The sequence below is a fragment of the Oncorhynchus clarkii genome, chromosome 12 (genome assembly GCF_045791955.1).
Source record: "Oncorhynchus clarkii lewisi isolate Uvic-CL-2024 chromosome 12, UVic_Ocla_1.0, whole genome shotgun sequence".
In the NCBI taxonomy this organism is placed as follows: domain Eukaryota; kingdom Metazoa; phylum Chordata; class Actinopteri; order Salmoniformes; family Salmonidae; genus Oncorhynchus; species Oncorhynchus clarkii.
Window position 1 is genome coordinate 85,508,322 of NC_092158.1, and position 11,731 is coordinate 85,520,052.

At 45.1% G+C, this 11,731-nt stretch overlaps 1 protein-coding gene across 1 annotated transcript in view; it reads left to right on the plus strand.

Moving 5' to 3' along the window:
- Positions 1 to 11,446, plus strand: part of LOC139421552 (uncharacterized) — a 112,116-nt gene extending 100,670 nt beyond the window's left edge. Inside the window, exons 17-22 of the mRNA XM_071172570.1 lie at positions 5,262 to 5,576; positions 5,736 to 6,029; positions 6,149 to 6,448; positions 9,994 to 10,281; positions 10,439 to 10,590; positions 10,993 to 11,446. Coding sequence (XP_071028671.1) covers positions 5,262 to 5,576; positions 5,736 to 6,029; positions 6,149 to 6,448; positions 9,994 to 10,281; positions 10,439 to 10,590; positions 10,993 to 11,001 — 1,358 coding nt within the window. The 3' untranslated portion in view covers positions 11,002 to 11,446. The remainder of the gene's footprint in view (positions 1 to 5,261; positions 5,577 to 5,735; positions 6,030 to 6,148; positions 6,449 to 9,993; positions 10,282 to 10,438; positions 10,591 to 10,992) is intronic.
- The last annotated feature ends 285 nt before the right edge of the window (positions 11,447 to 11,731 follow it).

The following is an 11,731-nucleotide window of genomic DNA, read 5'->3' on the forward strand; positions in this document are numbered from 1 at the left end:
TGATGGTGTTGAGTTGTGCCTAGCCATGCAGTCGTGGGTGAACAGGGAGTACAGGAGGAGACTGAGCACTCACCCCTGGGGGGCTCCAGTGTTGAGGATCAGCATGGCAGATGTGTTGCTTGCTACCTACCCTCACCATCTGGGGACAGCCCGTCAGGAAGTCCAGGATCCAGTAATAAAGGGAGGTGTTGAATCCCAGGATCCTTAGATTAGTAATGAGCTGTAAAGGTACTATGGTATTGAATTCTCCTAGCATTCTCACATAGGTGTTCCTTTTGTCCAGGTGGGAAAGGGCAGTGTGGAGTGCAATAGAGATTGCATCAGATCTGTTTGAGCGGTGTGCAAATTGGACTGGGTCTAGGGTTTATGGGATAATGGTGTTGATGTGATTCATGACCAGCCTTTCAAGGCTACGGACGTGAGTGCTACGGTTCTGTAGTCATTTAGGCAGGTTGCATTCATGTTCTTGGGCACAGGGACTATGGTGGTCTTCTTGAAACATGTTGGTATTACAGACTCAATCAGAGACATGTTGAAAATGTCAGTGAAGACACCTGCCAGTTGGTCAGCACATGCCCGGAGCAGACGTCCAGATAATCCTTCTTGCCCCGCAGCCTTGTGAATGTTGACCTGTTTAAAGGTCTTACTCATGTCGGCTACGGAGAGTGTGATCACACAGTCGTCCGGAACATCTGATGCTCTCATGCATGCCTCAGTGTTGCTTGCCTCGAAGTGAGCATAGAAGTGATATAGCTTGTCTGGTAGGCTCGTGTCACTGGGCAGCTCACTGCTGTGCTTCCCTTTGTAGTGTGTAATAGCTTGCAAGCCCTGCCACATAAGACGAGCGTCGGAGTTAGTGTAGTACAATTCAATCTTAGCCCTGTATTGGCACTTTGCCTGTTTGATGGTTCATCGGAGGGAATAGCAGGATTACTTATAAGCTTCCGGGTTAGAGTCCCGCACCTTGACAGCGGCAGCTCTACCCTTTAGCTCAGTGCAAATGTTGCCTGTAATCCATGGCTTCTGGCTGGGGTACGTACAGTGGGGAGAACAAGTATTTGATACACTGCCGATTTTGCAGGTTGTCCTACTGACAAAGCACGGAGAGGTCTGTAATTTTTATCATAGGTACACTTCAACTGTGAGAGACGGAATCTAAAACAAAAATCCAGAAAATTACATTGTATGATTTTTAAGTAATTAATTTGCATTTTATTGCATGACATAAGTATTTGATACATCAGAAAAGCTGAACTTAATATTTTGTACAGAAACCTTTGTTTGCAATTACAGAGATCATACGGTTCCTGTAGTTCTTTACCAGGTTTGCACACACTGCAGCAGGGATTTTGGCCCACTCCTCCATTCAGGCCTTCTCCAGATCCTTCAGGTTTCGGGGCTGTCGCTGGGCAATACGGACTTTCAGCTCCCTCCAAAGATGTTCTATTGGGTTCAGGTCTGGAGACTGGCTAGGCCACTCCAGGACATTGAGATGCTTCTTACGGAGCCACTCCTTAGTTGCCCTGGCTGTGTGTTTCGGGTCGTTGTCATGCTGGAAGAACCAGCCACGACCCATCTTCAATGCTCTTACTGAGGGAAGGAGGTTGTTGGCCAAGATCTCGCGATACATGGCCCCATCCATCCTCCCCTCAATACGGTGCAGTCGTCCTGTCCCCTTTGCAGAAAAGCATCCCCAAAGAATGATGTTTCCACCTCCATGCTTCATGGTTGGGATGGTGTTCTTGGGGTTGTACTCATCCTTCTTCTTCCTCCAAACACGGCGAGTGGTTTAGACCAAAAAGCTCTATTTTTGTCTCACCAGACCACATGACCTTCTCCCATTCCTCCTCTGGATCATCCAGATGGTCATTGGCAAACTTCAGACGGGCCTGGACATGCGCTGGCTTGAGCAAGGGGACCTTGCGTGCGCTGCAGGATTTTAATCCATGACGGCGTAGTGTGTTACTAATGGTTTTCTTTGAGACTGTGGTCCCAGCTCTCTTCAGGTCATTGACAAGGTCCTGCCGTGTAGTTCTGGGCTGATCCCTCACCTTCCGCATGATCATTGATGCCCCACGAGGTGAGATCTTGCATGGAGCCCCAGAACGAGGGTGATTGACCGTCATCTTGAACTTCTTCCATTTTCTAATAATTGCGCCAACAGTTGTTGCCTTCTCACCAAGCTGCTTTCCTATTGTCCTGTAGCCCATCCCAGCCTTGTGCAGGTCTACAATTTTATCCCTGATGTCCTTACAGCTCTCTGGTCTGGCCATTGTGGAGAGGTTGGAGTCTGTTTGATTAGGTGTGTGGACAGGTGAATTTTATACAGGTAACGAGTTCAAACAGGTGCAGTTAATACAGGTAATGAGTGGAGAACAGGAGGGCTTTTTAAAGAAAAACTAACAGTTTTTCCTAGCCACCGTGCTTCTACACCTGCATTGCTTGCTGTTTGGGGTTTTAGGCTGGGTTTCTGTACAGCACTTTGAGATATCAGCTGAAGTACGAAGGGCCATATAAATAAATTTGACTTGATTTGATTTGATTTGAACAGGTCTGTGAAAGCTGGAATTCTTACTGGTGGGTAGGTGATCCAATACTTATGTCATGCAATAAAATGCAAATTAATTACTTAAAAATCATACAATGTGATTTTCTGGATTTTTGTTTTAGATTCCATCTCTCACAGTTGAAGTGTACCTATGATACAAAATTACAGACCTCTACATGCTTTGTAAGTAGGAAAACCTGCAAAATCGGCAGTGTATCAAATACTTGTTCTCCCCACTGTACGTACAGTCACTGTGGGGACAACGTCCTCAATGCACTTATTGATAAAGCCAGTGACTGATCTGCTTCATCTGACCACCTTTTTATAGACCGAGTCACTGGTGCTTCCTGTTATAATTTTTGCTTGTAAGCAGGAATCAGGATGATAGAATTGTGGTCAGATTTACCAAATGTAGGGCAAGGGAGAGCTTTGTACACGTCTCTGTGTGTGGAGTGCAGATGATCTAGGATTGTTTTCCCTCTGGTTGCACATTTGACATGTTGATAGAAATTAGGTAGAACTGATTTAACCTGTTGCGACGACCAAACCCGGATCCGGGATTCTATTTATAGAGCTAAGCTCATTACCATAACGCAACGTTAACTATTCATGAAAATCGCAAATGAAATGAAATAAATATGCTATCTCTCAAGCTTAGCCTTTTGTTAACAACACTGTCATCTCAGATTTTCAAAATATGCCTTTCAACCATAGGAAAACAATCATTTGTGTAACAGTAGCTAGCTAGCGTAGCATTTAGCGTTAGCATTAGCGTTAGCATTTAGCAGGCAACTATCACAAAAACAAGTAAAGCCTTTAAATAAAATAACTTACCTTTGAAGAACTTCTGATGTTTTCAATGAGGAGACTCTCAGTTAGATAGCAGATGCTAAGTTTTTCCAAAAAGATTCTTTGTGTATTAGAAATATCTCCGTTTTGTACATCACATTTGGCTACCAAAAAAAAAAAAAAAAAAAAAAAACGAAAATTCAGCCCTCAAAACGTGAACTTTTTTCCAAATTAACTCCATAATATCGACTGAAACATGGCAAACGTGGTTTAGAATCAATCCTCAAGGTGTTTTTCCACATATCTCTTCGATGATATATCCTTCGTGGAAGCCTGGTTTCTCCTTGCTCTCAAATGGAAAAATAATTGCACCTGGCTTTGCGCTCCAATTTCGACGCAGCGACACCAGGCGGACACTTGGAAAATGTAGTCTCTTATGGTCAATCTTCCAATGATATGCCTACAAATACGTCACAATGCTGCAAACACCTTGGGGAAACGACAGAAAGTGTAGGCTCATTCCTTGCGCAATCACAGCCATATAAGGAGACAATGGAAAACAGAGCTTCAGAGATTCTGCTCATTTCCTGGTTGACGTATCATCTTGGTTTCGCCTGTAGAATGAGTTCTGGGGCACTTACAGACAATATCTTTGCAGATTCTGAAACTTCAGAGTGTTTTCTTTCCAAAACGGTCAATAATATGCATAGTCGAGCATCTTTTCGTGACAAAATATTGCGCTTAAAACGGGAACGTTTTTTATCCAAAAATGAAATAGCGCCCCTAGAGATCCAAGAGGTTAAGTTTCCCTGCATTAAAGTCTCCGGCCACTAGGAGCGCCGCCTCTGGGTGAGCGGTTTCTTGTTTGCTTATTTCCTTATGCAGCTGACTGAGTGCGGTCTTAGTGCCAGCATTCGTTTGTGGTGGTAAATAAACAGCCACCAAAAGTATAGCTGAAAACTTTCTAGGCAGATAGTGTGGTCTGCAATTTATCACAAGATACTCTACTTCAGGCGAGCAAAATCTAGAGACTTCTTTAGATTTTTCGTGCACCAGCTTTTGTTTACAAATATGCACAGACCGCCACCCCTCGTCTTACCGGAGTGTGCAGTTCTATTCTGCTGGTGCAGCGTATTTCCCGCTAGCTGAATATCCATGTCATCATTCAGCCACGATTCCGTGAAGCATAGGATTTTACAGTTTATGATGTCCCGTTGGTAGGATATTCGTGATCGTAACTCGTCTAATTTATTGTCCAATGATTGCACGGTGGCGAGTAATATTGACGTTAACGGCAGCTTTCCCACTCGCTTTCTGCGGATCCTTATGAGGCACCCCGCTCTGTGTCCTCTGTACCTGCGTCTCTTCCACTTGAAAATAACTGGGATGTTGGCCTTGTCAGGTGTTCTGAGAATGTCCTGTGCGTCCTGCTTGTTGAAGAAAAATTATTTGCCTAATCCAATGTGAGTGATCTCTGTCCTGATATCCAGAAGCTCTTTTTTTGCAGTAAGATACGGTTGCAGAAACATTATGTACAAAGTAAGTTACAAATAACGCAAAAAATCCCCACATAATAGCACAATTGGTTGGGTGCCTGTAAAACTGCTGCCATTTCTTCTGGCGCCATTGGTAGCAACACAACATGGTAGCAGCACAAAACATGGTACAAACATTATTGGGTACAGACAACAGCACAAAGGGCAAGAAGGTAGAGACAACAATACATCACACAAAGCAGCATCAGCTGTCAGTAAGAGTGTCCATGATTGAGTCTTTGAATGAGATATATACAGAGAGAAGTACAGTAAAACATTCAGTATTGTTCTGTCCTCCCCCATAAAAAGTAGACATTATTGACACTGAAGCCAGATCAGTGTTCCTTTCTCCTGTTCACCCCTCTCCTCTGTGTGTGTGTGTTCTCCAGGACCTGCAGTGAGCAGCACTACCACAGTGCTGATCAGGAGGTCTCTCCCAGAGTTACTGAAGGGAGACAGTGCTGTGCTGGAGTGTGCCATCACACAACTCTCCTCCAGTGACCTCTACGTCACCTTTCAGGCCAATGGGGTTGATTTCCCTGAGAAACAGTATGTGGATGTGCCTGCATCCAAAGGCCCCCATTTGCTCACCAGACGGTTCTCTATCCCCAAATCACACTGGAAGACAGACAACACTTTCACCTGTAAAGTTAACCAAGGTTTCTCCAACAGCTTGGTGTCTAGCTCCAAAGTCAAGCTTTTTGGTGAGTAAACTTCTCTCATCTGACCCAATTATACGTTCTCAAATGCTTGAAAATGCAGAAAGGCCTACCTACATGAAATTATGTTTCCATTGTTTGTTGCATGATATTCAGTCAGCACTCCAGGGCTAAAATTGAAAAAGGAAATGGTGTTCTTTCCAGGTGAACTGTCCATGGAGCTCCTTCCAGTCCCCAGTGAGGAGTCGTCTGGCTCAGGGACCCAGAAACTCATGTGTTCTGGGTGGGGCTTCAACCCTAAGATCAAGTGGCTCTCTGGGTCTGAACAGAGGTCTGCAGCAGACAATGAGATAAGGATGGGGGAAGATGGACATGTGGCACTAACCAGTCATATCACAGTAACACAGCAGGAGTGGAATGAGGGAAAGGACTTCATCTGTGAGGTAGATGACAAAGATCTTCAGAAAACTGTCAGGAAGAGCACCAGTTTATGCACAGGTAGTTTGTAAACTTACAGAAGCTTTGCTTCAAAAGAACATAAATCAAAACGTAATTACCTTGGAGTATAAAACACTATTTTACAATTTTATCTCCACACTCATCTGTTTTGCTCTCAGCTTTTCCCTCGTCTACTCCATACCTCCACCTGGAGACCCCCAGATTCAGGACAGTGATGACACAGACTGAGGTAACAGCTACATGTGTGGTCCACTCTGCATATGACGCCAAAGTGTCCTGGCTTCTGGATGGAAAAGACCCAACCAGCCGAACCCCAGTGAACCAGGCCAGCAGGACAACTCAGAGCGTCAGCAGTAACCTGACTCTTCCCTCAAGCCAATGGAAAACCCTGAACACAATAACATGCAGAGCTGAACATCGCTGCTTCAACTCCACAGAGAAGACCAGTAATGTTAAAGGTTAGCATGGAACTTTGTGATCATATATTTGCATTTTTTATGTATGTAGATGTAGACCTTACAGTGAAATGCTTACTTAAAGGGCTTTAACAAACAATGCAAAAAAAGGTATTCAGTGAACAATAGGTAAGTAAAGAAAGAAAAACGACAGTAAAAAGACAGTGAAAAAGAGCAGTAGCGAGGCTATAACAGTAGCGAGGCTATAACAGTAGCGAGGCTACATACAGACACCGGTTAGTCAGACTGATTGAAGTAGTATGTACGTGTAGATATGGTTAAAGTCACTATGCATATATGATAAACAGAGAGTAGCAGTAGGGTAAAAGAGGGGTTGGCGGGTGGCAGGTTGCAGGACACAATGCAGATAGCCCAGTTTGCCAATGTGCAGGGGCACCGATGGGTTGGGCCAATTGAGGTAGTATGTACATGAATGTATAGTTAAAGTGACTATGCATATATAAAAAACAGAGAGTAGCAGCATCGTAAAAGATGGGTGGGGAGGCACACAATGCAAATAGTCTGAGTAGCCATTTGATTACCAGTTCATGAGTCTATTGGCTTGGGGGGAAAAACTGTTGAGAAGCCTTTTTGTCCTAGACTTGGCACTCCGGTACCGCTCGCCATGCTATAGTAGAGAGAACAGGCTATGACTGGGGTGACTGGGGTCTTTGACAATTTTTAGGGCCTTCCTCTGACACTGCATGGTGTAGAGGTTCTGGATGGATGGCAGCTTAGCCCCAGTGATGTACTGGGCAATACGCACTAACCTCTGGGGTGCCTTGCGGTCAGAGGCCGAGCAATTTCCATACCAGGCAGTGATGCAACCAGGAATCTCTCAATGTTGCAGCTGTAGAACCTTTTGAGGATCTGAGGACCCAGGCCAAATCTTTTTAGTTTCCTGAGGGGGAAACGTGTTTGGACCATTCTAGTTTGTTGGTGATGTGGACTCCAAGGAACTTGAAGCTCTCAACCTGCTCCACTGCAGCCCTGTCGATGAGAATGGGGGTGTGCTCGGTCCTCCTTTTCCTGTAGTCCACAATTATCTCCTTAGTCTTGGTTACATTGAGGAATAGGTTGTTATTCTGGCACCACCAGGCAGGTCTCTGACCTCCTCCCTATAGGCTGTCTCGTCGTTGTCCGTGATCAGGCCTACCACTGTCGTGTCGTCTGCAAACTTAATGATGGTGTTGGAGTTGTGCCTGGCTATGCAGTCGTGATTGAACAGGGAGCACAGGAAAGGACTGAGCACGCACCACTGGGGGGCTCCAGTGTTGAGGATCAGCGTGGCAGATGTGTTGCTACCTACCTTCACCACCTGGGGGAAGCTCGTCAGGAAGTCCAGGATCCAGCTTATATGGAGGTGTTTAGTCCCAGGATCCTTAGCTTAGTGATGAGCTTTGAGGGTAGTATGGTGTGGAACCCTGAGCTGTAGTCAATGAATAGCATTCTCACATAGGTGTTCCTTTTGTCCAGGTGGGAAAGGGCAGTGTGGAGTGCAATAGAGGTGGCATCATCCGTAGATCTGTTTGGGAAGTATGCAAATTGGAGTGGGTCTAGGGTTTCTGGGATAATGGTGTTGATGTGAGCCATGACCAGCCTTTCAACGCACTTCATGGCTACGGACGTGAGTGCTACGGTTCTGTAGTTATTTAGGCAGGTTGCCTTTGTGTTCTTGGGCACAGGGACTATGGTGGTCTGCTTGAAACAAGATGGTATTACAGACTCAATCAGGAACATGTTGAAAATGTCAGTGAAGACACCTGCCAGTTGGTCAGCACATGCCCGGAGCAGACGTCCTGGTAATCCGTCTGGCCCCGCAGCCTTGTGAATGTTTACCTGTTTAAAGGTCTTACTCACGTCGGCTACGGAGAGTGTGATCACACAGTCATCCGGAACAGCTGATGCTCTCATGCATGACTCAGTGTTGCTTGCCTCGAAGCGAGCATAGAAGCGATTTAGCTCGTATGGCAGGCCCGTGTCACTGGGCAGCTCGCGGCTGTGCTTCCCTTTGTAGTCTGTAATAATTTGCATGCTCTGCCACATAAGACGAGCGTCGGAGCAGGTGTAGTACGATTCAATCTTAGCCCTGTATTGGCGCTTTGCCTGTTTGTTGGTTCATCAGAGGGCATAGAGGAATTTCTTATAAGCTTCCGGGTTCGAGTCCCGCACATTGAAAGTGACAGCTCTACCCTTTAACTTTAACTGCGATTGTTGCCTGTAATCCATGACTTCTGGTTGGGGTACGTACGTACAGTTACTGTGGGGACAATATCCTCGATGCACTTATTAATAAAGCCAGTGACTGATGTGGTGAACTCCTCAAGGCCATCGTGATAGCAAAACCGTCCTGTAGTTTAGCATCTGCTTCATCTGACCACTTTTTGATAGACAAAGTCACTGGTGCTTCCTGCTTTAATTTTTGCTTGTAAGCAGTAATCAGGAGGATAGAATTGTGGTCAGATTTACCAAATGTAGGGCAAGGGAGAGCTTTGTACGCGACTCTGTGTGTGGAGTGCAGATTATCTAGAATTTATTTCCCTCTGGTTGCACATTTGACGTGTTGATAGAAATTAGGTAGAACTGATTTAAGTTTCCCTGCATTAACGTCTCCGGCCACTAGGAGCGCCGCCAATGGGTGAGCGGTTTCTTGTTTGCTTATTTCCTTACACAGCTGACTGAGTGCGGTCTTAGTGCCAGCATCCGTTTGTGGTGGTAAATAAACAGCCACCAAAAGTATAGCTGAAAACTTTCCAGGCAGATAGTGTTGTCTTGCCAAAACTATAGTTTGTTAACAAGAAATTTGTGGAGTGGTTGAAGTTTGAGGGCCTCCCGGGTTAAGGTTAAGGGCGCTGTACTGCAGCGCCAGCTGTGCCATCAGAGTCCCTGGGTTCGCGCCCAGGCTCTGTCGTAACCGGCCGCGACCGGGAGGTCCGTGGGGCGCCGCACAATTGGCCTAGCGTCGTCCGGGTTAGGGAGGGATTGGTCGGTAGGGATCTCCTTGTCTCATCGCGCACCAGCGACTCCTGTGGCGGGCTGGGCGCAGTGTGCGCTAGCCAAGGTTGCCAGGTGCACGGTGTAGCCTCTGACACATTGGTGCAGCTGGCTTCCGGATTGGATGCGCGCTGTGTTAAGAAGCAGTACGGCTGGTTGGGTTGTGTATCGGAGGACGCATGACATTCAGCCTTCGTCTCTCCCGAGCCCGTATCCAACAATTGGATACCACGAAATTGGGGAGAAAAAGGGGTAAAAGAAAAAAAAAATTAAAAAGAAAAAAGAAAAAGAAAAACAAGTTTGAATGACTCCAACCTAGTTTTCCCATGATCAAATACCATTACCCCAGTTCCTGTCCTGATCCAGCATCCATGCTCTACTCAGTTTCTCTCTCTCATGCAGCCCCCTCTCTCCCCTCCCAGACTATCAGTCATGCAGCCCCCCCTCTAACCACCCAGTTTCTCTTCCAGACTATCAGTCATACAGCCCCCTCTCTGCCCAGTCTCATCCACTCCAGTCTCTCCTTCCATGACTCTCAATATCTCTCTCTCCAGGCTCAGTGACCCCCTCCGCACCTAGAGCAACCCTGCTCCAGGGTCCCAGTGAGCTTGTCTGCCTGGTGCTTGGCTTCAGCCCTTCAGACATCAACATCACCTGGCTGCTGGACAACGTCACAGAGCTGTGGAACAACAACACTAGCACCCCTTACAGGGCACCAGGAGGAAAGTTCGGCATCAGGAGCCACCTGAGCCTGGCACACCAGGATTGGACACCGGGGGCTGTTTACACCTGCAGGGTGACCCACACCACCCAGACTCTGGCCCTGAACATATCCAAACCAGGTCTGTTCACTCAATTCTGATACAAGAACATTTTCCTTGTGCTAGTCTCTTTCTAGCCTCTTTCATCATTATAGTAGAGCATTACAGTTTGGATTCCAGGCTAGCCTGTTTTTGCCATACTTTCTCAATGAAAACCTCCTTTTTTCCTTTTGAGTAGAGATCCTTGAGTTGGAGGGTGTGTTCTTTGACGAGAACAGGTCTGATCCCATTCTTGCAGACACTGCAGAGGAGAACTGGAACATGGCCTGCATCTTCCTGGTCCTCTTCCTCATCTCCCTCCTCTACAGCTTCACAGTCACTCTGATCAAGGTGAGAGGGAGGATATAACCACCTCACAGGTTTTCACTGCTTAGCTTTAAAGTGCAAATATATGTTTGTGCGATTAGCGTAAAACACTAAATATAAGAATGCATTATGTCCCAGTGTGTCTTTACTGCTTTAATTCCCTGTTGAAGCACCTGTTGAGTCTCAGACATCGAATGTCATCCCACACAGAGGGGATTCAGATTATCTTCATGTTCAATGTAAATCAAATTGGTCTCCCCCGAGGCTATATGTTTTAGTTTTTTTGTATTTTGTATGTCACTGCAACCTCATTATCACACTCACATTGTATTGCTGGTTAAGCCACAGTTACATTTTGAATATAAAACAAGCGTTACAAGGTTTTCACAACAACTTATACTTATATTTTTCTTTTCTTTTTTCCAGACAAAATGATGACTTCAGGACACTTCCTGATGACTTCAGGACACTTCCTGATGACTTCAGGACACTTCCTGATGACTTCAGGACACTTCCATATGATGGATCCCTCGGAGTTCAACTGGAAATGAAACCATTTATTTCAACCTTTTCTTATCAAATCACAACACGTTTCTTAAGAAAATAGATTAGATGCATAGATTTAATTACTTACGGTTTCATGTTGCAGGTTTGATGACAGGGTAGTGTTATTGTTTTTATTCCCCACAAAGACAGACAATGTGGAGGTGCGCTTACTTGCTCTCATCTCTTGTTAATGCGTTATAGAATTTTTGAGCAGAGATAAAAATGGATGTTTAACCTCTATTAAATAAAGCATACCATTACTCTCTATGATGAAGTATTTAGACACCAGTCATTGCTGAATTATCTGCTAATAATAAAACATTATTTCAAACAACCTACTTTGTCCTCCTCCCTCTTGTGTGTTATTTGTAGTTTATCATTTTTAAATTATGTTAAAAAGTATATACCATTAGTAAGAATTAAAATCATGTTTCATATGTGATTTGATATAGATACATATAGAGAACAACATTAAAAGACCACATAATGCTTTTTGGTTGTTGTTTTTCTGGCACTTTTTACTTGAATTTCCAGCATGATACACTGGGTTTGCTGCTGGTAGAAAACCCTAGGAAAAGTTATTTAATTGATACAAGCTTTCTCCAATCAATCAATCAAT